Source organism: Piliocolobus tephrosceles, chromosome 13, assembly GCF_002776525.5.
Source record: "Piliocolobus tephrosceles isolate RC106 chromosome 13, ASM277652v3, whole genome shotgun sequence".
Classification (NCBI taxonomy): domain Eukaryota; kingdom Metazoa; phylum Chordata; class Mammalia; order Primates; family Cercopithecidae; genus Piliocolobus; species Piliocolobus tephrosceles.
This window is the reverse complement of record NC_045446.1, coordinates 84,292,208-84,319,539: the sequence shown is the minus strand read 5'-3', so window position 1 is coordinate 84,319,539 and position 27,332 is coordinate 84,292,208. Positions and strand designations below refer to the sequence as shown.

The 27,332-nt window shown below is 36.3% G+C and overlaps 1 protein-coding gene across 3 annotated transcripts in view; it reads left to right on the top strand.

The window, feature by feature from the left end:
* Positions 1 to 27,332, top strand: part of MRE11 (MRE11 homolog, double strand break repair nuclease) — an 82,454-nt gene that overhangs the window by 21,140 nt on the left and 33,982 nt on the right. For all 3 annotated transcript variants that reach the window (XM_023225648.1, XM_023225649.2, XM_023225647.2), the window contains exons 8-14: positions 2,122 to 2,307; positions 3,231 to 3,402; positions 6,022 to 6,102; positions 10,049 to 10,175; positions 16,601 to 16,701; positions 17,987 to 18,160; positions 21,171 to 21,233. In XM_023225648.1, coding sequence (XP_023081416.1) covers positions 2,122 to 2,307; positions 3,231 to 3,402; positions 6,022 to 6,102; positions 10,049 to 10,175; positions 16,601 to 16,701; positions 17,987 to 18,160; positions 21,171 to 21,233 — 904 coding nt within the window. The remainder of the gene's footprint in view (positions 1 to 2,121; positions 2,308 to 3,230; positions 3,403 to 6,021; positions 6,103 to 10,048; positions 10,176 to 16,600; positions 16,702 to 17,986; positions 18,161 to 21,170; positions 21,234 to 27,332) is intronic.

The window sequence follows — 27,332 nt, the reverse complement described above, 5'->3', positions numbered from 1 at the left end:
TTTTCAATCTTGGTTTAATTATATTTCCAATTCTAGTATAATTTGAAATTATAAAGTAATTTCAAAATTACTAATTCATATCCCTGTGCAAAACAACTTCCCCAACTAGGTTACAATGTTTATGTAAGTTATTTTAGTCTTTAGCCTTTCTGTATCTAATTGAAACATAATTTTCCAAACTTACTTAGCTCCTTTTCTCCCCACCCCCTTCACTGTGGTTATGTGATTCTTTGGTAATGCTGTTAGATTCATTTGTCACCGTGTGCATTCTTAAGATGCTTCTGCTTTTGTAAGAGTTATTTAAAAAAAAAAAAAGATTTTCTCAGATTGGGTGAGAATCTTGAGCCTTCTGCATTTTGCCTTATTTCCCATTTGTTTCTCTACATCAACTGTTTTTTTCTCTTGTTTCAAAGAATAAAGAATCTGAATCTGCAGATGACTTGGTCATGCAGAATCTTTCAACAAGGATATTTTGATCACTTCTAGGTCACAAACTACAGTCAGCCTACCAGCATCATCCTCCCTTCTTCTTCTAGGAAAGAACCAGCACTCAAGGCACAATGGCATCATTTTGTATTTGGGAATTATTCTGCTTTTCTTTAGTAGTTGTGATAATCTTATACCTTAGATGTATGTTTTTTACATAAAGACATTCCTGGATGCAAAAGCCTGTGTACTCTTTGATTTTATTTTCTGTCTTTCTGCATTTATTCTACTTAGCCCTTCTGTTTTCCTTGCTGTTCCTTGAATTCACTGAACACATTCCCACTTCAGCACCATCTGCTCTTCTACTGGTTAGGACTTTCTTTCTCTGCATATTGATGCTTCATTTCAGTTCTGTGCTCATTTGACGCTAGTCAGAGAGGACTTTCCTGACTACCCTGTATATGTAGAGAGGAGTATGCCACTTCTATGTCACTTTTCCCTTTATTTTCTTTATAGCACCTATCACTAACAAGTTATGCATGTGCATACAGACACACATGTGTATACATATTGTATTACACATTGAGTATCCCTTATCTGAAATGCTTGGGACCAGAAGTGTTTTAAGATTTTGGATTTTTCAGATTTTGGAATATTTGCACTTATGTTGGGGATGGAACCCAAGTCTAAATATGAAATTTGTTTACGTTTTTTATATATCTTACACACGTGGCCCTAAGTTAATTTTATACATGTTTTAAAATAATTTTGTGCATGAAACAAAGTTTGTGTGAAGTATTTATGTGTGGAATTTACCGTTTGTGTTGCCATGTTGGCGCTAAAAATATTTTGGATTTTGGATTTTCAGATTAGGGACTCAACCTGTATTGCTTGTTCCCACACTGGAACAAGGACTTTGTTCACTGCTGTGTCTTCCGTATCTGGAAGAAGCCTGGGACATCTGACATAAAGTAGACAGTGTTTGGGTAACAGTATTTGTTGGGTGAATGAAAGAATATTGGGTTGGATTAAATGAATGCTCGGGGTTAAAGTATGTGAACACTTTTACTTGAATCTCCAATGATGTAAGTTAATATTAGGGAAAACTATTCCTTCTTGTCTTCTCTCACCTTGCATTTCATGTATCTTTAAATAATAACTGATATAGGTATAAGACCATAGTTTGCAAATCACTTATTCAATATTTGATATTGAAAACTCTTAGCATTTATGTGAGATTGACAGTTTTACTCCCATTATATTTATTAGTAAAAATATAATGTTAAGAGATTACTGGACATATTTATACTTAACTTACTTTCATTTTCTGTATGTTTTCTCTAGTGTATAGTTAGACTGATTTATAGACTTCTACTATTGATAGAGTTCATGCTTTTCTTATTGACCAAAGGAGAAATCCTTCCTATGTAAAACCTTTGATGATCTTCCTCCACATGTAGAATTGACTACTTTCTCTTTTAGGGTTTCTACTTGTCTGTGTCCTATAAGTTTGTAAAGCTCTCAAGGTCAGGAATTAGTATTGATGATCTTTACATTCCCAATCCTGTGCACACTTTCTGGTACATAGAAGTATGCAATAAAATCTTTAGTGAATGGAAAAAGAAAGATCTGTGTAGACTTCATTAATATGAAATTTTTCTAATCAAATTTGTATTTTTCAAAATCTTGATACAGGAGTAAACATGGAAGTACTAACTTCATTCCAGAACAATTTTTGGATGACTTCATTGATCTTGTTATCTGGGGCCATGAACATGAGTGTAAAATAGCGCCAACCAAAAATGAACAACAGCTGTTTTATATCTCACAACCGGGAAGCTCAGTGGTTACTTCTCTTTCCCCAGGAGAAGCTGTAAAGAAGTGAGTGATTGTTATATATTTTGAGCCAATTTTTAAGAAATCTTTGCTATAATAACTAATCATCTGATAGGTTTAAGGCCTATGTTAAGGTTACCGCTAACTGGCAGTATTGTAATTTATATGATAGATTTATTTTTGAAAATTGATCCTCCTATGTAATCTTATTGTTTTTCCAGATTTTAAGCCATTTTCAAAAAGAGCATCCAATTGGTGTTATTTTGCTGCTCATTAGGCAAATTCAAGATGCACATTTTTATTATATTTCAAGTTAGATGCTTTAGGTTGATGATTACCAATTTCATAAAGTTCATTTATAAAAAATTCTCCTAAAACCAATTAATTGAAAATTTTCTGATTATAAGTACAATATCGTATATCTCATTTTCAAAACATTTTTGGGGGAATGATGTGATTTTAAGAAGTAGTTAACAGTGATTAAACTCAATTTTTATCGTGGGCTTTATCACTTGTTCTGATTGTTATAATGATAATAGGGTAAAGGAATATGGTAGTAGAATCTATGTTCATTGGTTTTTTTTCTTCATGAGTCCACTGCAAAATCATTTTGTCTATATGTGTACATGTATGTACATATACATAGGTATATAGAGGTAATACTATAGTCTACATATGCTACCATCATAGTCCTGATATTATTTTATTATACTTATTATGTCTATCTTTCCGTATAAGACTGACCAGACAGGAATAATAATGGATGAGTTGATTTTACTCTGGGGAAGGAAAATGTCTACCATCTTTTCCTGTGATAACATTAAGGTTAAATTAGCAGAAACATTTATTTTTAAGAGTATGATTAAAGAAACATTTTTGTAGAAACTAAGAAATATGGAAGCTTTCATGTGCACATTTTCTTGAGGAAATTTATACTGTGACGTGGTGTTCATTTCTCTCCATTTCAGACATGTTGGTTTGCTGCGTATTAAAGGGAGGAAGATGAATATGCAGAAAATTCCTCTTCACACAGTGCGGCAGTTTTTCATGGAGGATATTGTTCTGGCTAATCATCCAGATATTTTTAACCCAGATAATCCTAAAGTAACCCAAGCCATACAAAGCTTCTGTTTGGAGAAGGTAATTCTTTTTGATAAAGTCAATGAGATCTACTTTAGTTGAAGAATTATTCACCTTCAATTAAGTAATTTAATAGAGTAGAGGGAAGCCTTTATGTTGATTACATTCTCCTGAAGCCTGTAAGGACACTGTTCTTCAGTGAATGTGTTTAATTGTGTCCAAGATTTTTTTTTTAAGTCATTGAGAGGGAAGAATAATGGATGTTAAAAAAAACCTTTAATTAAATCTCTCTCCTAGTTTCTTTCTTCCTTTTCAAAAACATAATACATAATCTTTTCTCCTTTTTAATCCCGATTTGATGATTTGTTCATTTTATTTATGAAAGCAGGCAGCAACTTTGATTGAGGAATGAGGGACTATCATGTGTGGGAAAAGCCTTAGCTTCTAATAATCTGTATTAGGCGTCCCTTTCGCCCTGAAAACTACCCCAAATAAAATGTGAAAGATGTGTTTGCTGTCCATCCTATTGCTGCAACGGAAGTCCCAAACCTCCCTCTCTATGCATATTGCTACCCCTAAATCTTTGTAGAAAATTTCAGCCACTACTAAGGTTGGGTGGATTAATGCATTTCATAATATGTGGGTTGACAGCTTAATTAGCATCACTTGCTGACGCTCAGTTCTTACTCTGTGTCAGCTGTCCTACTATGTTTTATTTTCATGAAAAATCATGTAATATAGGAACAATGATAATAATTATGACCAGTGATACTGATTTACTGTATGTGATGTGCACTGTTGACAGCATTTAATCTAGCAGCCAACAATGCTATATGTGAGTAGGTTCTACCATCTGTAGTTTAGAGAAACTGAACCTTAGATAGGGTAATTCATTCAGTGTCACAGCTTTTTGAGCAATGTGTAGCTCACGTAACTAAAAGTGTGCTTGTTTCAAGATGATTGACTCCAGAAACTCAAATGTAGGTTAAAATTCTGGCATCCCTAAATCCAGTCTCTCAAGGCAAAGAGATAGAAAATGCATTACTTGCTTTTGCATTGATTGATCCAGGCCTGAGTCATGTGCCCTTCCCTGGAGTCAGCCCTGCGTTTTTCAACCTTGGCTTAGTTGACATTTTGTACTAATAATTCTTTATTGTGGGAGGCAGTTCTTTGTACTCTGGGATGTTTAGCAGTATTCTCCCTGGTTTGTACCCACTAGATGCCAGTAGTACCCCTTCTAACTGGTCGTGACAATCAGTGTTTACTGACCTTGCCAAATGTCCTTAGAGAAGCAAAATCACCTCTGGTTGAGGTCCACTGTATGAACTTCACCTAAATCCTGTGGGCTTTGGTGACATGAATCCAGAGAGTAAAGTAGATGCTGGTGACGTTAAAGTAATAGAGGTTCATTTTAAACACCAAGTGTGCACATAACTTTCTGTCATCGCTGTATTTTATGTACCTTTCTATTATTGTACTTAGTTAAGTTATATTATTATTTATAAGCATGTGATTCTCTTCTGAACTCTTTGAGAACAGGGCCCATGTGTTACTTTTCTGTCTCAGCACTTGTCCTAGTACCTGGCAAAAAGATGCTCTATAAATGCTTGTTGGATTGAAATAATTGACCTAGGAGATCATGTTCTTATAGATTTTCTATGTGCTCTCTGATATGGTAGTCACTGGCACATGTGGCTGTTTATATATAATTAATTACATTTAAATTTAAAATTCAGTTTCTCACTTGTACTAGCCACATTTCAAGTAGTCTATATCCACATGTGGTTTTGGCAGCCGTATTGAAAATGCATATATAAAAAATTGAATATGCACATATAAAAAAATTGCAGAAAGTTCTGTTGGACTTCATTGTTACAGACAGTTTAAAGGACAAGATTATAAAATCTTAGATGTGAAAGAAATCTGAGTACAAAAACACTTGTTCTGTATTGTTCTTGAGATCAGAACCAAGTTATAAGAAGGCAGTTTTTGTTCCAACACAAGAACTTTCTGAGAACTAGAATTGTTCAACTATGAAGTTGGCCATCTGAAGATATCTAATCACCATGCACACAACCATTTATGAAAAGAATCTAATACTGTCTCCTTGTAACTTGGTTTTCCCCTTAAGAACAATATAGAACAAGTGCTTTTGTCTTCAGATCTCTTTCAAGTCTAAAATGTTATAATCTTGTCCTCTCAAAGTATGAGACAACTCCAATATTTGAAAACATCAGTCTTATTTTCTTTTACCTTGAACTCTTCCAAGACAAATAATCCAAAGTCCTTGCTTATATGTCCCCAAATCTTCTGGTGAGTCTCCCATGGATCATATGACTGCAAAAACTGGACTTACTTGGTTTTAAGTTGGTAAGATGAGGAAAGCCTTATTGAAACATGAGTAGAAAATTGAAACATGAGTAGTAATATTTTAAATTTTATTCTAAAAGAATTACTTTAGAGATTGAAAAATTATAAAGAACTTTCATGAAAGTAAAACATTAAGGAATAGTATTAAAGGAGCATTACAAGAAAGTATATTTGAAAAGGTGTCATAAATGACCTGGGAAATAAAGATGATTATGTAGTTCAGGAAAATTCCTGTGGTAATAAGCTGCTATTCAACCAAGCTAAACTCAATTTACTACTTTATTTTTTAATCTTTTTAAAAATTTTGAGATTGAAGAAATGCTTGAAAATGCTGAACGGGAACGTCTGGGTAATTCTCGCCAGCCAGAGAAGCCTCTTGTACGACTGCGAGTAAGTCCTATTTATACAGATTGAATATTATTAATTTTCAAAGCATAGTAATGTACAGTTTACATGGTTTCTTTGAAAAGTAGTGAGGAGAGTGCTCATAGTAATCAGAAGAGCAATCACCATTGGAGGCAAAAACAAAGGTATAAGGATTTGAGTTGATCACAGTTTAAGTGATAGGTTTGGTAACTTACTTTTCTCATTTTCTAAATAATTTGTTGTTATATTTAATAGATTGGCTGAGCTCTCTGACTTCATCTTTAACTACCTCCTCTACTCACTTCATTCCAGACACCTTGGCCTTCTGGCAGTTTCTTGGGCATGTGGCATGTGCTCTTATCTCTCTTTAGTCTGCTTCCGTGTCACCTCACTGAGGCCCTACCATCAAGATTGCAGCCCCTACCTTCTCTCCTGAGTAAAATCAGGAGAGTGGGAAGACACTTCCCACTTCCATTGAGTGAAATCAGTGCTCCTGATTTCACTCACTTTCTTCTGCTTCCTCTTTTCTTCTTATTTTTTTTCCCATAACGCATCCTTCTAATCTATGTACAGTTTATTTATTTTGGTTATTATTAGGATTGTTTCCTGTGCCTATAAATCTGCTTATCCTTTCTATCGTGTTAAAAACAAACAACACCAGACCTGTTCTTTACCACTATGCTTTTCCCTTTTCCTAACTCCTACCCCATGTTGCTTACTCTCTTTCAAAGCAAAAGTATATGACCTATATCTCTCATCTAACTTTCTCTTCTTCAGTTCATTATAACCAAGGCTCTGACTTCACCATATCCAGTGGAAAAGATGACCTTTAATTGTTAAATCCAATAGATCATGTCTCATCCTGCTGAATTACCTTTGGGCATTCTCTGAGTTATCTGTATCCCTCCCATCTCATAGTTAGCTGTCTTTTCAGTGTAGGCATACAGCTTTAATGACCACCAATAGAGTGATGACTTCAAAATCTTCACGTAGACCTCCTTGTTGTTCTATATCTCCGGGAGTCCCCTGAGGCCTGGTACCGAGGAGTGTAGTCTTTAAACCAGCAATGTTGTTGTCACCTGGGAAATTGTTAAAAATGCAGTCTCAGACCCTGCATCAGAACCCACTGTATTTTAACAAAAATCTCCAACAAATGTATAGGTTCATTAAAATTTGAGATGTCCTGGGATGTAGACTGTGGAGGTAAGGAGTATAGTCTAGAGCCAGACTTCCTGAGCTTCATTCTGGCCCAGCCACTAGTTGTATGACCTTGAGCAACTGCATCTCTTATCCCTTGGTTTGTATTAGGTTGGCGCAAAAGTATTTGCGGGTTTTGTCATTGAAAGTAATGGCAAAAACTGTAATTACTTCTGCATCAACCTAATGCTTCATAGATTTATGAGATCTAAATGGATTAAGTAGTGTCTGGTGCACAGTAGGTAATCTGGTCCCGTTTCTTTATCCCACTGTCGCTGGCATAGTGAAGCCCTTATTAACACTTTCTGGCCTATTGCTGCAGCCTCCTACCAGGACTCTGCCTCCAGTTTCCTTCTGTCTCCAAACTAATGCCAAAATGATCTTTGTAAAACACAGTTTTGCATGTCTTTACTGCTAAAAATAACTTAATTGTTCCCTAGCACTAACAGGAAAAAGTCTAAACTTTTTTTAGGTTAGCATTCAGGGGTCTACATGATCTGATCTAAACCAAACATTTCAGCTCCTCCTTTTCCTTCCATCACATCCAAAGCTCAAGTCTCAGCGGACCAAAAGCTACTGTTCCCTGGGCACAGTGGAGTTTATTTCACCGGAACCGTTGTCCACGTTGATCCTGCTGCATGAGACACATTTCCCTCCTCCTTTCTCTATATCTTCTTTGGCACTCACCTAAAGCTTCCCTGTTCAAAGAAGCCTTTTTGGACCTCCCCGCAGAGAACATGCTTCTTCCTTTGTGTCCTCATTCAACTTTGTTCATACCTCTTATAGCACCACTCACTCACATTCTGCTTCCAATGATCTGTTTACATGTTTGTCTTCCCAGTCAGTTTGTGAATTTCTTGGCAGCCAGGATTGTATTTATTTATGGTTGTATCCCTGGCCCTGAACAGCATACCTAGAACATTGAGGAAATCCAATAAAATTTGTTAATGACTAAACATTTATAAATGAGGAGTTTGAAGGGGAGACCTAATAGCTTTAGCATTTAGTATTTTCTTTTTTATAACATGGTGGCTGTAGAGATGATCTGGGTAAGGGTGGGCATGGTGGCTCATGCCTGTAATCCTAGCACTGTGGGAGGCTGAGGTGGCCGAATCATCTGAGGTCAGGAGTTCGAGACCAGCCTGAGCAACATGGTGAAACCCCGTCTCTACTTAAAATACAAAAATTAGCCAGGTATGGTGGCGCGTGCCTGTAATCCCAACTACTTGGGAGGCTGAAGCATGAGAATCACTTGAACCTGGGAGGCAGAGGTTAGAGGCTGCAGGAAGCTGAGATTGTGCCACTGCACTCCAGCATGGGTGACAGAGTGAGACTCCATCTCAAAAAAAAAAAAAAAAAAAAAGAGATGGTCTGGGTCATATAAAAATAATTACTTTAAGGGAATCACACAGTTCTCTTCATTATGGCAGACGATCCCAATTTTCTCATCTGTGTCTGCCTAACAGCATTAGAACTAACCAGACTTTAATAGAAAATTGGCATTTCTTTTCCTAAGCACAGTAAATTATGAATTCATTCATAAAACAGCACATACTGTCTTATAAGTAATATTACAAAACTGCATTGTACTGACTAAAAGACATTCATAAATTCATTGACTAAATCCTATTGAGTACCTGCTATTATGGATGCTACAGGATATAGGGATGATAAAACAGATGAGGTTTTGAATTTGTTGAGCTTATAGGAGGTAGAGATGTGAAGAGAGACATAATACACAAATATCAAATAAATGAACAAAAAACCTTAGCGATGCTGATGATGAGTGAAAGCAGGAGCACTTCAGTTAGGGAGCAGTCTGGATAAGCTGTGAGGTGGTGCAGTGCTGGTCCCCAGAACATGCTTTGGGAACAGCTAGTTTAGGAGAACATATCTCTGAGAAAGAAAGGTGATATTTGTCTTTGTAAAGGTCTGTTGACTACTACAGACTTCTGTAGAAAGAGCCTACCTTGAGAGAAGTTCTCAGTTTCAGGGAGATACCATGTTTTGGAGGTAGTCATTTCTCAAGGCTCACAGATTTGATTCTTTATTACCTGGATTTTCCTAGCATTCATGGTTCCCGTGAGGCACATCTCTAAGGTGATAGACCAATTTACTAATGTATCTAGGGCTAGTATTTTATTTTGGTGTGTGTTTTAATTAGATTAAATTAAATTTTAATTAATTTTAATTAGATCCTATTTGTCAATTTTGGCTTTTGTTGCCATTGCTTTTGGTGTTTTAGTCATGAAGTCCTTGCCCATGCCTATGTTCTGAATGGTATTGCCTCGGTTTTCTTCTAGGGTTTTTATGGTTTGAGGTCTAACATTTAAGTCTTTAATCCATCTTGAATTAATTTTTGTATAAGGTGTAAGGAAGGGATCCAGTTTCAGCTTTCTACATATGGCTATGTAGAAAGTTTTAAAAGTTCAGAAAATTGTTTAGAAATTCTGTCTCCTTTTCAGATGGTTTGCCCGGTAGGTACCTAGACTATTAGTGTTATCAGGGGGAGATGTAATCATTCTGCATTGTGGAAATTATTGCAATACCTTGATTCTGTCGAACAAAGTATTTTGCTTATGCTTATAAACTTTTCAAACATTAGTTTCTCAATAGGATAAATGATATACCTCCATCATGAGCTACTGTAGAAAATTAATTCATAAATTTGAAAGTATCAAGCATAAACACTGAATACTGAAGGATTAGTATGTTTTTTTAAAATTGGCAAATTGTTGTTTCCTAGCCTTCATAGATTATTCTGTGTTTTCAGGTGGACTATAGTGGAGGCTTTGAACCTTTCAGTGTTCTTCGCTTTAGCCAGAAATTTGTGGATCGGGTAGCTAATCCAAAAGACATTATCCATTTTTTCAGGCATAGAGAACAAAAGGAAAAAACAGGTAAGCTAGTTATTTTTACAAGTTAAAAACATGTTCTTATAGGATTTGTGAATGAATCTTTAGGAAAATCTGTATCACAATAATGGAAGATGTTTTAATATGATTGTAATGTCTTAAATTGACAGTTGGAATAATTCTCTTCTGAAAATTAGATAGCAATCTTTTTTTTATTATTATACGTTAAGTTCTAGGGTGCATGTGCACAATGTGCAGGTTTGTTACATATGTATACATGTGCCATGTTGGTGTGCTGCACCCATTAACTCGTCGTTTACATTAGGTATTTCTCTGAATGCTATCTCTCCCTGCTCCCCCAACCCCACGAGAGGCCCCCGTGTGTGATGTTCCCCACCCTGTGTCTAAGTGTTCTCATTGTTCAATTCCCACCTATGAGTGAGAACATGCAGTGTTTGATTTTCTGTCCTTGCGATAGTTTGCTGAGAAGGATGGTTTCCAGCTTCATCCATGTCCCTACAAAGGACATGAACTCATCCTTTTTTATGGCTGCATAGTATTCCATGGTGTATATGTGCCACATTTTCTTAATCCAGTCTATCATTGATGGACATTTGGGTTGGTTCCAAGTCTTTGCTATTGTGAATAGTGCCGCAATAAACATACATGTGCATGTGTCTTTATAGTAGCGTGATTTATGATCCTTTGGGTATATACCCAGTAATGGGGTGGCTGGATCAAATGGTATTTCTAGTTCTAGATCCTTGGGGAATCGCCACACTGTCTTCCACAATGGTTGAACTAGTTTACAGTCCCACCAACAGTGTAAAAGTGTTCCTATTTCTCCACATCCTCTCCAACACCTGCTGTTTCCTGACTTTTTAATGATCACCATTCTCACTGGTGGTATCTCATTTTGGTATTGATTTGTATTTCTCTGATGGCCAGTGATGATAAGCATTTTTTCATGTGTCTTTTGGCTGCATAAATATCTTCTTTTGAGAAGTTTCTGTTCATATCCTTCACCTACTTTTTGATGGAGTTTTTAAAATTTTTTCTTATAAATTTGTTTAAGTTCTTTATAGATTCTCGATATTAGCCATTTGTCAGATGGGTAGATTGCAAAAATTTTCTCCCATTCTGTAGGTTTCCTGTTCACTCTGATGGTAGTTTCTTTTGCTGTGCAGAAGCTCTTTAGTTTAATTAGATCCTATTTGTCAATTTTGGCTTTTGTTGCCATTGCTTTTGGTGTTTTAGTCATGAAGTCCTTGCCCATGCCTATGTTCTGAATGGTATTGCCTAGGTTTTCTTCTAGGGTTTTTATGGTTTGAGATCTAACATTTAAGTCTTTAATCCATCTTGAATTAATTTTTGTATAAGGTGTAAGGAAGGGATACAGTTTCAGCTTTCTACATATGGCTAGCCAGTTTTCCCAGCACCATTTATTAAACAGGGAATCCTTTCCCCATTAGTTGTTTTTGTCAGGTTTGTCAAAGATCAGATGGTTGTAGATTTGTGTTGTTATTTCTGAGGGCTCTGTTCTGTTCCATTGGTCTGTATCTCTGTTTTGGTACCAGTACCATGCTGATTTGGTTACTGTAGCCTTGTAGTGTAGTTTTAAGTCAGGTAGCATGATGCCTCCAGCTTTGTTCTTTTTGCTTAGGATTGTCTTGGCAGTGCGGGCGCTTTTGGGTTCCATATGAACTTTAAAGTAGTTTTTTCCAATTCCATGAAGAAAGTCATTGGTAGCTTGATGGGGATGGCATTGAATCTATAAATTACCTTTGGCAGTATGGCCATTTTCATGATATTGATTCTTCCTATCCATGAGCATGGAATGTTCTTCCATTTGTTTGCATCCTCTTTTATTTCGTTGAGCAGTGGTTTGTAGTTCTCCTCGAAGAGGTCCTTCACATCCCTTGTAAGTTGTGTTCCTAGGTATTTTATTTTTGTAGCAATTGTGAATGGGAATTCGCTTATGATTTGACTCTCTGTTTGTCTGTTATTGGTGTAGGAATGCTGTGATTTTTGCACATTGATTTTGTTTTTATTTTTATTTATTTATTTTTTTTTGAGACAGAGCCTTGCTCTGTCGCCCAGGCTGGAGTACAGTGGTGGGGGCTTGGCTCACTGCAAGCTCCTCCTCCCGGGTTCACGCCATTCTCCTGCCTCAGCCTACCTAGTAGCTGGGACTACAGGCACCCACCACCACGCCCGGCTAATTTTTGTGTTTTTAGTGGAGACGGGGTTTCACCGTGTTATCCAGGATGGTCTTGATCTCCTGACTTTGTGATCTGCTCACCTCGGCCTCCCAAAGTGCTGGGATTACAGGCATGAGCCACTGCGCCTGGTCTGCACATGGATTTTGTATCCTGAGACTTTGCTGAAGTTGCTTATTGGCTTAAGGAGATTTTGGGCTGAGATGATGGGATTTTCTAAATATACAATCATGTCCTCTGCAAACAGGGACAATTTGACTTCCTCTCTTTCTAATTGAATACCCTTTATTTCTGTCTCCTGCCTGATTGCCCTGGCCAAAACTTCCAACACTATGTTGAATAGGAGTGGTGAGAGAGGGCATCCCTGTCCTGTGCCAGTTTTCAAAGGGAATTCTTCCAGTTTTTGTCCATTTAGTATGATATTGGCTGTGGGTTTGCCATAAATAACTCTTATTATTTTGAGATACATCCCATCAATACCTAGTTTATTGAGAGTTCTTAGCATGAAGGGCTGTTGAATTTTGTCAAAGGCCTTTTCTGCGTGTATTGAGATAATCATGTGGTTTTTGTCTTTGGTTCTGTTTATATGATGGATTACATTTATTGATTTGCATATGTTGAACCAGCCTTGCATCCCAGGCATGAAGCCAAGTTGATCTTGGTGGATAAGTTTTTTGATGTGCTGCTACATTTGGTTTGCCAGTATTTTACTGAGGATTTTTGCATCAATGTTCATCAGGAATGTTGGTCTGAAATTCCCTTTTTTTGTTGTGTCTCTGCCAAGCTTTGGTATCAGGATAATGCTGGCCTCATAAAATGAGGTAGGGAGGATTCCCTCTTTTTCTGTTGATTGGAATAGTTTCAGAAGGAATGGTACCAGCTCCTCTTTGTACCTATGGTAGCCTTCAGCTGTGAATCCTTGTGGTTCTGGACTTTTTTTGGTTGGTAGGCTGTTAATTATTGCCTCAGTTTCAGAGCCTATTATTGGTCTATTCGGAGATTCAACTTCTTCCTGGTTTAGTTTTGGGAGGGTGTATGTGTCCAGGAATTTATCCATTTCTTGTAGATTTTCTAGTTTATTTGCATACAGGTGTTTATAGTATTCTCTGATGGTAGTTTCTATTTCTGTGTAATCGGTGGTGATATCCCCTTTATCATTTTTTATTGCGTCTATTTGATTCTTCTCTCTTTTCTTCTTTATTAGTCTTGCTAACGGTCTATCAAGTTTGTTGATCTTTTTAAAAAACCAGCTCCTGGATTCATTGATTTTTTTTGAAGGATTTTTTGTGTTTCTATCTCCTTCAGTTCTGCTCTGATCTTAGTTATTTCTTGCCTTCTGCTGACTTTTGAATGTGTTTGCTCTTGCTTCTCTAGTTCTTTTAATTGTGATGTTAGGTTGTTGATTTTAGATCTTTCCTGCCTTCTCTTGTGGGCATTTAGTGCTATAAATTTCCCTCTACAAACTGCTTTAAATGTATCCCAGAGATTCTGATATGTTGTATATTTCTTCTCATTCGTTTCAAAGAATATCTTTATTTCTGCCTTCATTTCCTTATTTACCCATAGTCATTCAGGAGCAGGTTGTTCAGTTTCCATGTAGTTGAGCGGTTTTGAGTGAGTTTCTTAATCCTGAGTTCTAGTTTGATTGCACTGTGGTCTCAGAGACAATTTGTTGTGATTTCTCTTCTTTTAAATTTGCTGAGGAGTGCTTTATTTCCAACTATGTGATCAATTTTGGAATAAGTGTGATGTGGTGCTGAGAAGAATGTATATTCTGTTGATTTGTGGTGGAGAGTTTCATAGATGTTTATTAGGTCCGCTTGGTGCAGAGCTGAGTTCACATCCAGGGTATCCTTGTTATCCTTCTGTCTCATTGATGTGTCTAATGTTGACAGTGGGGTGTTAAAGTCTCCTATTATTATTGTGTGGGAGTCTAAGTCTCTTTGTAGGTCTCTAAGGACTTGTCTTATGAATCTAGGTGCTCCTGTATCGGGTGCATATATGTCACTGATACCCTTTCTTCCACTTGATCAAATCGGCTACTGAAGCTTGCACATGTGTCACATAGTTCTCGTGCCATGGTTTTCAGCTCCATTAGGTCATTTAAATTTTTCTCTACGCTGTTTATTCTAGTTAACCATTCATCTAATCTTTTCAAGGTTTTTTGCTTCCTTGCGATGGGTTCGAACATCCTCCTTTAGCTCGGAGAAGTGTGTTATTACCGACCTTCTGAAGCCTACTTCTGTCAACTCGTCAAAATCATTCTCCGTCTTGCTTTGTTCCGTTGCTGGCAAGGAGCTGTGATCCTTTGGAGAAGAGGCGCTCTGATTTTTAGAACTTTCAGCTTTTCTGCTCTGGTTTCTCCCCATCTTTGTGGTTTTGTGTACCTTTGGTCTTTGATGATGGTGACCTACAGATGGGTTTTGGTGTGGATGTCCTGTTTGTTGATATTGATACTATTCATTTCTGTTTGTTAGTTTTTCTTCTGACAGCTGCAGGTCTGTGGAGTTTGTTGGAGGTTCACTCCAGACCCTATTTGCCTGGGTATCACCAGTAGAGGCTGCAGAACAGTGAATGCTGCAGAACAGCAAATGTTGCTGCCTGATCCTTCCTCTGGAAACTAAATCTCAGGGGCACCCAGATGTATGACGTGTCAATGGGCTCCTACTGGCAGGTGTCTCACGTTAGGCTACACGGGGGTCAGGGACCCACAAGGAGGCAGTCTGTCCATTCTCAGAGCTCAGACTCCATGCTGGGGGAACCACTACTCTCTTCAGAGCTGTCAGACAGGGACTTTCAAGTCTGCAGAAGTTTCTGCTGTCTTTTGTTAAGCTGTGCCCTGCCCCTAGAGGTGGAGTCTACAGAGGCAGGCAGGCCTCCTTGAGCTGCGGTGGGCTCCACCCAGTTCGAACTTCCAGGCTGCTTTGTTTACCTACTCAAGCCTCAGCAATGGTGGACACTCCTCCCCCAGCCCACTGTACTAGCAGTGAGCAAGGCTCAGCGGGCGTGGGAGCAGCAGAGCCAGGCGCGGGATATAATTTCCTGGTGTGCCATTTGCTAAGACAGTTGGAAAAGTACAGTATTAGGGTGGAAGTGTCCCAATTTTCCAGGTACTGTCTGTCACCGCTTCCCTTGGCTAGGAAAGGGCTAGATAGTCATCATTTTTAAACCTGTGAATATCAAAAAAGAAATGGAAGACTTTCTCTGAAAACATTTTTTTTTTAAGAGGTCTGTTGTTGTTTCTTTGTTTATAACATGATAGAAAGGATAAGCGGATTTATAGGCACAGGAAACAATACTAATAATAACCAAAACAAATAAACTGTACATAGATTAGAAGGATGTGTTGATTCAAATGACAGCTGCATTTGATACCTATACGTGATTTTCTGCCTTCTTTGAAAGGAATTAATTGCTTTCTTCTCTATGTGTTATATTCTCGAGAGCACTTACCACCTTGTATTATAGTCATTTTTCTTATGGGCAGGGATCCTATGTTTTTACATGTAGACATTTAACATGCATTTACTTGACAAGGGTTATTGACAGAGCAAATACTGGACTCTGTGCTTCCTAACTTCCTACCAAGTGCTCTTTCTAGTCTGTGCCTACTGTTTTTGAGACAATCATCTTGCTTAGTAATGCAGCAGAAGTGCGTTAAACATACTTCCCCTTTGTCTCACAGGATGTTAAAAAGATATGTGCTCAAGGGCTGAGATTTAATTAAATTAATAATTTTAGCTGTTAAATCAGAGACATTCTTAAGTGAAAGTGGTGTTGTGTATTGAGCTATGAGTACATGGTCGTGTCTACTATTCATAGTAGAGTTTTATGCTACTACCTTGACCCATCACAAGGCACCAGCAGTACCCACGATTGCTTTTTGCATCATCAGTGTAGCAGTGATGGCAGATGGCAAAAAGGCAAATAACATCTTAGGATTATTATGAAAGTATTTTTGACGTTATTACTTCCTGAATGGGTCTTGAGGACCTCCAGAAGTCTGTGCTTCACCCAGTGAGAACAGCTACAAGACACCTATCCTGGAGGTATGGACAAGAAATACTGACTGTGGGGAAAAGACCATGGCTATTAACAAAAATGGCTTGTTTTGCCTCAAAATTTACCATGTTGAGCAAGCTGGCAGTTGATAAAGTTTGGCCTTACCTTCTCCACTGACAACTTGCAATGAATATGGGCACTTTAACATTATGATGGAAGCTGTTTTTTGATATACTTCTTTTTTTCTAGGAGAAGAGATAAACTTCGGGAAACTTATCACAAAACCTTCAGAAGGAACAACTTTAAGGGTAGAAGATCTTGTAAAACAGTATTTTCAAACTGCAGAGAAGGTAATTTCTTAGAGTTCACATTTTGAATAATGGCTACCCTATAGTAATAGATTTTAATTTAGGATATGTTTAGTTGATAGTTTAAACAAAATGAATCCTCAAAATGTTTCTATGAAGTAGGGTGACAATTAATTACATCCAATTGCAGTTGCCGCACAGCAGGGATAATTAGTGGTTATGTTAGTTATTAATACTGTTATTAATATAGCTGTTATTATTGATGTTGTTATTCTCTTTCTTTGTATCTCTGTTGCAATTATTAAACTAAATGAATAATTTTAACTTAAATCAGGGACGTTCTTAAGTGAAACTCAGGGTGACATTTACATTCATTTGTAGTTGCTGCACATCAAAGAAAATTAGTGTTTAATTAATGTTAATTATATCTCTATTGCAAAGATCTCAATCCAGATTTAGTTTTCTCACATTTGGATGTAATTTCAGAATTATTTTACAAACAAAGACAGCCACGTGATGGTGAAGCCACTGAAACTTACTGTCATGAGTATATGCCACTCTAAGATCCTCTGGTTGTATTCGTTTCCTGTTGGTGCTGAAACAAATTTCCACAAACTTAGTGATTTAAAACAACACAAATTTATTATCTTACAGTCGTGTAGGTCAGAAATCTTACACAGGACTGAAATCAAGGTTTTGGCATGGCTGTCTTCCTTTTTGGAGGCTCTAAGAGAGAATCCATTTCCTTACCTTTTCCAACTTCTAGAAGGTGCCCGCTATGTTCCTTGGCTCTTGATCCCCTTTTATCTTCAAATCCTGCAATGTTGTATCTCTCTAACCATTTCTCCAGAGTTATTTTTCCTTCCAGGTCCCATCTGCCTCCGTCTTCTGCTTTTCAGGACCCTTATGATTACACTGGGCCTACCTGGATAGTCTCTGATAGTCTTCCTATTTTACAGACAGCTGCTTAGCAACCTTTATTCCCCTTTGCTATGTATTCACAGGTCCCAGAGTTTAAGATGTGTACATCTTTAGGGGGCTCTTATTTTGCCTACCACACTGGTTAATTTCATCTCTATTAATCATAGCTGCCATTTTTAAACTCCATATCCTAGCCATCAGGCCTCTACGTTTCAGCTGTCCTGTACTCCTCTCCCTTTTCTGGTTTTGACTTTGCTTTTTCTGGTTCCTAATATTAGTAGGCTTAACTACAACTGTTCACTATAGTTTTTCTCTGGTAACATACTTGGTAATTTTCCTTGCTCATCTATAATTATTTTGTAAAAAATAAATACTATTTCTGCATCCAGTGATTTGTATCTTATAGAATGTGCAGCTCTCACTACTAACAGAAAGAGGGATGGGTGAAGCAGTACAAGAATTTGTGGACAAGGAGGAGAAAGATGCCATTGAGGAACTAGTGAAATACCAGTTGGAAAAAACACAGCGATTTCTTAAAGAACGTCATATTGATGCCCTAGAGGACAAAATCGATGAGGAGGTAAGTAGCTAATTTGAGTGTCTAGGTGTATTTAAATAGTCTCTCTTTAAGAGTAGCTCTGAGATTTTTTTCTGGTAAATCACTATTTAACCTCTCTGATTTGTTTAGTTTTTCTCATTTATAAAATTGAATTGATAAAATGAAGATTAAATTAGAAAATGCAGAAAATGCCTAGAACAGAGTCTTGCATATGGTTGGTACTAAGTAAGTGTTTTGTTCCCCATGGATAGTATCTTCTCTTGAAGATCCTGAAAGGGCTTTAAAATGAACCTTATAGGATGCTAACTTTTGTTCATTTTAATTTTTTTAGTAAGTTTTGATTGAGATCTTGAATTTCATCTAGAAAATTTCTGCTAAACAAGCAGTGGAAGAATTACAGGAAAAGCTGTCTAGACTTGACTACATAGAAATTTTAAGTGTTTGCATATCACATTATCAAAAAACAAAATTAAAAGATATTGACATGAAAATATTTGTATATGGGCAAAAAAAGGTTAATATTCTTAATATAATATTAATGAGCTCTTAGAAATCTTAAAAATAAACGTTTTAATAGAATAATGATCAAAGGACATTAGTAGGTGGTTCATAAAAGAAATATAAATGGCTAATAAGCATATGAAAATGGTGTTTAGCCTAGGATAATCAAAGAAACTGAAATACATCTTTTGTTTGTCAAGTTGGCAGCAATTTGAGAAAAATAGTATCTAGCACACTGCTGGTAGTAGTATTACTTTTGAATAGCTTTGCTGAAAAGCAGTTTGGCAGTGTATATTAAGAGGCTTAAGATTTACCCTTTAACTCAGCCTGGGAAATTTCCCTACGAAAATAGTGAGATAGAGATTTGTGTATGGAGTGATTCATCTCAGTGTTGTTCATAGTGGGGGAATAATTGGAAATGTTTTGGTACAATAAATGTTGGTGCATATACCATGTAAAATTTTATACAGCCCTTAAAAATGACATTTTGGAAGAACATGAGAAGATATTTCTAATCTAATGTTAATTGGGAAAAGAATTTCAAAAATGGACTGCATAGTATAATCTCAATTATTTTTACTTTATATGTAATCGTGTATGTTCATGTAAATAAAGAAAATATCCCAGATATATTATCAACAGTTATGTCAAGGTAGTTTTATTACAGGGGATCACTTTCTGTATTTCCCAGATTCTCCCTAAGCAGAAGAACAAAACAACATTAAAAAAAAAAACTCATTCCTTTATTTTAGTGCTTTTTGTTAACATGGTTCTCTTAAAGCCTTATAGTGTCAATGTGTATTTAATACCAAGTACTTCCAGACGTAGGACAGGCAGTTCACACTCTAAAACCATTCACTCTATGACTCTGAATGTGTTGGGTTTGCTAATTTATAGCATAAATAGATTTCTCAGGTACATACCAGATATAAAACATGACCATCCCCACCTGGAGTGACATCATGGCTCCTGAGCAGCAAAGTCTGTGTGTGTGTGTGTGTGTGTGTGTATGTGTGAGAGAGTGTGTGTGAGTCATGGTGACTCTGGACCAGACACCCATGTTCAAAATCAAAACCCTTATTAGCTGTGTACCCATCATCGAGTTATCTAAACCCACCTATCCCTCAGTATCCTCATCTAAGGATAAAATGGTGATGGTAATAGGCCCTTCTTCAAGGTTGTTGTAAGGATTAAAAGAATTAATCCATGTAAAATCCTTAGAATACTGTCGGACACATAGCGCCTGTTCAGTGTTTCCACTCTGACTCTCATTTCTCTTCTGTGACTGGCTTAGCACCTTTAGTATGCTACATATCACGTAGGCACTGTTACATGCTATGTCATCTTTTAAAATATTGTTATTCTTGTATTTTTCCTTTACTGAATCATAATGAACATGCTGTTATTTCTTTCAGCTTAAGAAACAAAACTCTTGATCCCATTTTCCTTTAGTTACTGCTCTAGAGCAGAATCGCCAAAGAGATTTCTGTATTTGCTGCCTCATTCTTCTCTCTCCGTTTTCTGTTAAATCTATCCACTCAGGCTCTTGATCCCATCATTCTAGTGAAGCTGCGCTTGTCAGGATCACCAGTGACTGCCATTGCTAAATCCACTGTCAGTTTTCTATCTTACATCTCACTTGACCTTCTGTTGAAACTTGTTTTTTATTGGATTTCAGGATACCAGACTCTTGTTATCTTCCTGCCTCACTGGCTGCATATTTTCGGTGTCTTTTGTTGATTCCTCTCATTGCTCCAGTCTCTTACATTGGAGTCTTATTTACTGTTCCCTCTCCCATATAATCAGTTGATTATAGATTCCATGAGAGCAGGTTTTTGTCTGTTTTGTTAATAATTGTGTTCTCAGTTTCTGTGGTAGTATGTGGCACATTGAAGGTGCTCAGTAAATATGTGCTGAGTACATTATTAAATAAATGGGCTTAAAGAATGTAAACATAGCTGTATAATAAGAGCCTTGTGAGCAGGAACCATTAAAAAAGAAACCTGTAGTCCTGTAGTCTCCTTCTTGATACCAGGACCATGCTCAGCAAACCTTCACGAGTGGACTGTTGATAAAAATGAATCTTCAGGGGCCACCCACTTCAGATCCCATTTCACAGAGCCTCCTGGATGTTTTGCAGCCAGGTGCATGAGAATGATTTGCAATGTAATAAATATTTCAGGCCTTGTCAAGGAGATATTTTTGTTTTTAACTAGTTTACTGAAGTGTAACACCCATGGGGTATTAGAATTTTTCCTCTACAGTTGGAAAGACTTTTTCAGTGATGTGAAACATTTTGGCAGCAGGTAATATAATTTTGCTTCTGGTCAGTATGAGTTTTTTTTTTTTTAAGAGTACATTGCGCAATTTTAATGTTAATTGGAAAAATACGATTTATTTACTCTTTTGAGACAGGTTGTTAAATTTGCAAGTTTTATAACATAAAGCATTTCTTAATTGTAGCCCCTTGTTTTATATTTACATAACTGGAATAGGCAACATGTTTGTGATTTACTCTGTTATGATCTAGGTACGTCGTTTCAGAGAAAGCAGACAAAAAAATACTAATGAAGAAGATGATGAAGTCCGTGAGGTAATTATTCTGCTGTAAATTCCTGTGTTTATATGTCACTTTCTTAAACTAGAATAACCAGTAGGTTTAATTAGAATAGTCAGTCCATAGGTCTGGTGGATAGGAGTGAGCTGGGGTTGGCTTAGGATGGCTGCCTTTGATTGATTTCGGTTCAGCCTACAAATATTCTGCTCTTTTTTTCCCTTTTGCTCTTGTCTAAAACCTGTTTAGCAAGTGCAGTGGCTCACACCTGTAGTCCTGGCTACTCAAGAGGCTAAGGTTAGAGGGGACTGCATGAGCCCAGGAGTTCAAGGCTGCAGTGAGCTATAATTGCACCACCGCACTCTAGCCTGGGCAACAGAGCGACACCCTGTCTCTAAAATAAATTAATAAAAATGAATAAAACCTATTTAATTGTATGTGTGTGGGGATATATACAACAAAAGCCCCTATTACTCAAAATAATATCTATTCATTAGCAGAGCATCTTATAGATAAAATCTTATCTTACTGAGCTGATATTATTTTGGGCAAAAAAGAAACTTAAAGTGTTTTGGTTAGCATTGTTAACCATGACTAAGCAAGCATGGGTAAATAGACAATTTATATTATCTATTCTAAAATATTAAAATTAGCTTAAGCACCATCATCGCTGTCTTCTCAGTCTCATTGCAGGTTTGAAACTACAAGTTAGCAATCATTAACTTAAATTTGGGGCCTCTACCTGGTACTTGTTGAATTTATGATTGAAATGTATTTTCTTATTTTCTGATTGCCCTTCGTGTTTTACGATTGCTGTCTAGTATTTAAAAGTTATCTTATAAATGATGTACTGTTAGTTTTGTCTTGATTGCTTTCATTCAGCAAACATTTTGTATAGTCCCTGTTATGAGTTAGATATTCTGCTTTATATTAGGACTGTAGATATAAAAAAGCTATGGTCTGTATCCACAAGATTTTCTTATTTTAGTAGATAAGAGACATTCGTGTACAGAAGATATTTATTGAATTACTTTTCCTAGGTGCCCATTTTATAAATGAGGATTCAGACCAGACTCAAGGTCATAGAGTGGGGCTAGAATTTGAACATATTTCTGACTCCAAGTGTAGACTTTTCTATCATCCTGTGTCCTATCAGAATTTTAGATTATTATAATATTAATTTGGTTCACTTCAAATGGATGGTTTTCTAAAAATGAAAAACTTCTTAAACTGTCATGCAACACATCAGAATCACTGTTGAAATATGCATAGTTGCAACCACTGTATCTTTTACAGGTTGTTTTTTGGAAGCTAAGGAAAAGAAGCTGTAGATTAGAAATGTCTTAACATGTTTATTATATTTGTATTCATCTTATAAGGTGCACTTAAAATAGAAATAGTTTGCCAAATCGCAAGAATAATGCTAGGAAGAAATGATTCCTGGTTCTTAAATATCCAGCTTAAATTTGATTAACCCTTTCAATTTAACAGGGTACAGAAATATTTCATTACGTTTGAATGAGTTCCTCATGTTTGAAGCCACAAACCTCAATTTTTCATTAAGCTTTTAAAAGAGTAAGAGTGAACGTCTTATACAAGGAAGGTAGGAGAGGCTGTGGCAAATTTCAAATGGGAATTTTACAGAAGAAATAACGTATGAGTTCAGACATTCAGCTTTATTTTAAGACTAAAATATAATCGGGGCTTCCTAGGTAATTTTTCAGCATACCATAGGATATTACATATTTTTTTCATTTTCAGCGTACTGTTTAGAACTTAGGTAATGGAATCTGACACTCTGCCAAGCTGTAATTCACAGCTTTGCAGAGTCATTTGGCTTAGAATATGAATCCTAGCACTATGCTTAAATTACTTACACTGACAAACAAGACTATTAGCTCTCCTATTTGGAGAAAAAACATTATGCTTTAAAGTCTTTTAGGCTGGGCATTGTGACTCAACTGTAATTTCAGCACTTTGGGAGGCCGAGGCAGGTGGATCTTTTGAGCTCAAGAGTTTGAGACCAGCCTGGGCAACATGGCAAAACCCCATCTCTACAAAAAATACAAAAGTTAGCCAGGCATGGTGTCTCCCACCTGTAGTCCCAGCTACTCAGGAGACTTAACTGGGAGGATTACTTGAGCCTAGGAGGCAGAGGTTGCAGTGAGCCAAGATGATGCCACTGCACTCCAACCTGGGTGACAGAACGAGACCCTGTCTCAAAAAAAAAAAAAAAAAAAAATCTTTTGTTCACATAGAAAAACTCTCAAATCTTTTTTTTAAATGATAAATTTATATTTGAATAAAAAAGCAAACAATAACCAGTAGGCTTTGCAGGCCATGTATGGTCTCTATCACATATTCTTGTGGGGTTTTTTTTTGTCTATTTTTTTATTAATGGCCCTTTAAAAATATAAAAACTGTTCTTGGTCTTATCCATAGTCCTTAGTTTACCTGGCCTCTGATTTTTTATGTTCTACCTGAATTTGAGGTGGATTGATACCTTCTTTCAAAATACAATACCAGGCACTATCAACAGTGAAAAAGTGACCCACAGAGTGGGAGAAAATATTTGCAAATCATACATCAGATAAGGGATTAATAACCAGAATATATTTTTTAAAACTTCTAAAGCTCAACAGTAACAATAACAAAAAAACCCAATTTTTAAAATGGGCAAAGGACTTGAATAGACATTTCTCCAAAGAAGCTTTACAAATTATAGCACATGAAAAGTCACTCAAGATCACCAGACATTAGAGAAATGCAAATAAAAACCACAATGAGATACCACTTCACACCCGTTAGGATGGCCATTATTAAAACACCATAAAATAACAAGTTATGGCAAGAATGTGGAGAAATTGGAACCATATACATTGGTAGTGGGGATGAAAAATGGGGCAGCTACTGAGGTAAACAGGATGGCAGTTCCTAAAGTAATTAAACATAGAATTATCATGTAATATAGCAATTTCACTTCTAGGTATATAACCAAAAGAATTGAAAGCAGGAACTCATTTGTACAGCAGTGTTCATAGCATCATGATTCACAGTAGCCAAAAAGTAGAAACAACCCAGTTGATCATGAACAAATAGATGGATAAACAAAATGTGGTATGTGCATGCAAGGGAGTATTATTCAGCCTTAAAAAGGAATGACATTCTGATACATGCTACAATATGGATGAAACTCTGAAAACATGAGTGAAAAAAGCCAGATGCAAAAGGGCAAATATTATATGACTCTACTTATATGACTACCTAGAGTAGTCAAATTCATAGAAACAGACGGTAGAATAGTGGTTACTGGGGAGAGGGAGGAATGCAAAGTTACTGTTGAATAGGTATAGAGTTTCAGTTTGGGATGATGAGAGTTCTATAGATGGATGGGGGTATGATTGCATAACCATGTGAATGTACATAATGTCACTTTACTATACCTAAAAATGGTAAAAAAAAGAGTAAGTTTATGTTATGTATATTTTACCACAATAAAAAAAAGTAAGATAGTATATTTTCAAATCTCACAAGATGTATATGGAAACATTTTTGCCATTGGCTCTAGACCTGCACTCATGAATTAAGCTCTTAGAAGTAATATATTCCAAAGATTACAGTAAACTCTGTTTTTCATAGGAAAGGTAGAGTTAAAATACAATTTGAATATAATATTTGAGATGATAAAAATGAAGATACAGTATTTAGACAAAGGTAAAATACAAAATTTAGAAATGATGGTTAGTAATTGATTCCAAGAAGTAATCATAATAGGGCATACTTATTTTAAATTTTGCTAGATACTGCCACATTAGTCCAAAGATGTCTTAACTAGTTTATATTCTCACTAGTAGTATTTGGAAGTGCTTGTTTTCTCACATCTTTACCATCATGATGTATTACTGTATCTTTTGATCTCTACAAGTCTAAGGGGTAAGAAATTATTTCCTACTGTTGTTTTTAATTCATAACTACTTTTTTTAAACTAATGAGTGAGTAATTTTTATGTTTATAAATCATTTGTATTCATATGAAACACATGGTCATTTTATTTGGCCGCATTTTCTCTTTTGAGTGGGTATTGATCTTTTTTTTTTTTTTTTTTTTTTTTTTTTTAGGCAACGTCTCACTCTGTCACCCAGGCTGGAGTGCAGTGGCGTGATCTCAGCTCACTGCAACCTCTGCCTCCTGGGTTCAGGTGATTTTCGTGCCTCAGCCTCCCAAGTAGCTAGCGTGTGCCACCATACCCAGCTAATTTTTGTATTTTTAGTAGAGTCAGGGTTTCACCATGTTGGTCAGGCTGGTCTCAAACTCCTTACCTTAGGTGATTCACCCGCCTCGGCCTCCCAAAATGCTGGGATTACAGGCGTGAGCAACCGCGCCCGGCCAAGTATTGGTCTTTCTCTAATTAATTTGTAAGAGCAGTCACTTGAACACATGTGTGTGTGTGTGCCCTCTGTTTCTCTCTCTGGATACATACACATCATAATATAGCATATTTAGGGTTTTTGACACATAAAGAAAGTATCCACTTATTCCTCAGCTTATTTGTTTAAATCAGGAATGGTTGGTGAATTACATGGTTCTGATTTTATGGGTTTTTTCTTTCTTTGTTATATTAATATAGTGAATTATATTATTATGTGCATAGCTTATTATCGACACATCCTGGTATCACTTTGTAAATCCCCTGGTAATGGATATATTGGTCTTTCCATATGCTTCTGGAGTCTCTGTTTGCTTTCATAATCATAAATAAGATTCTGTAATTTTCTTTTTGTGTATGTAGTTCTTTGTCAGTACTGTGTCATACTGGCATTGTTGTGAAAACAGTTTGGAAGCTGCCTTTCTGTATGCTCTGGCACTATTTGAAATAGCAGTGGGCTTATCTGTTTTTTGAAAGTTTGGTAGAATTTACCTATGAAACTTTCTGATTGTGGTCCTTTTTTGGGAGTATTTTTCTTTTAATAATTTTCTTAAAATTTTCTTTGATAATTGGTTTGTTGAACCTGTTTTTCCCCCCCCTTGGATCAGATTAAGTTATTCATTTTCCAGATTGTTTAGAATTGACTATTCTCTCATAAGTCTTGGGTCTTCCCTCCCGTTCTTATTTCTTTTTTTTTTTCGAGACAGGTTCTCGCTCTGTAGTGTGCTACCACTCCCAGCTAATTTTTAAGTTTTTTTTTTTTTCTATAGACAGAGTCTTGTTATATTGTCCAGGCTGGTCTCTAACTCCAGGGCTCAAGTGATCTTCCTGACTTGGCCTCCCAAAGTGTGGGGATTAGAGATGTGAGCCTCTACACCTGTAGGGCTAGGATTAGAGATGTGAGCCTCTACGCCCGTCCCCCTTATTTCTAATGATGTGTATTTGTGTTTTCTTCCTTTCTTTAAAGATTTGTGATTTTTATTAATATTATTGTTTTGTCCCAAAGGACCAGTGCTTATATTTATTCATTCTAATGTGTTTTTGTTTAAAATCTATTAATATATGGTTTTATCTTCATTCTAATACTTGGATAGGCTTTATTTTGTTTCTCCTAACTTTTTGAGTACAGAATTAACTTATTTACATTCATTCTTACTTAGCAGCCTATAGCTTTCTTATAAGCATTGCTTTAGCTCTCTCATATGTTGTGATGTGCAATATTCTTGTTATGATTTTCTAGATGTTCCACAACTTTCATTTTGTTTTATAGTTTCGACTGGTTTGTTTTCAGGAGGCAGGCTTTTACTTTATTATTATTAATTTTTTATTGCAGGATGATTAGACAGTATGATAAATTTATTTCTCCTCAAAAATGTATTGAGATTTTTCTTTGCACCCTGTTATATATCAGCTAAAAAGTTTCATGGGGTCTTGAAGTATATTATTAATTTTCAGTGTATAGAATTCAACATTTATCAATTAAATCTGTCTTATTAATTATGTGATTTAGGTCATCTTTTTTCTCTTAAGTCTACTTTCTAAAAACATACAGCTGGTTCCTGTTATTTGTGGTAGTTATGTTGTATAAAGTCACTTACAGCACAGAATTAGCAAATAGTGAATCATTGCTCCTAGGGGAAATACAAAATTAGGTTTCTGTGAGCCACTGGTAATGTTTTCATCAGCTGATCAATACATGATCTTTTTAATGT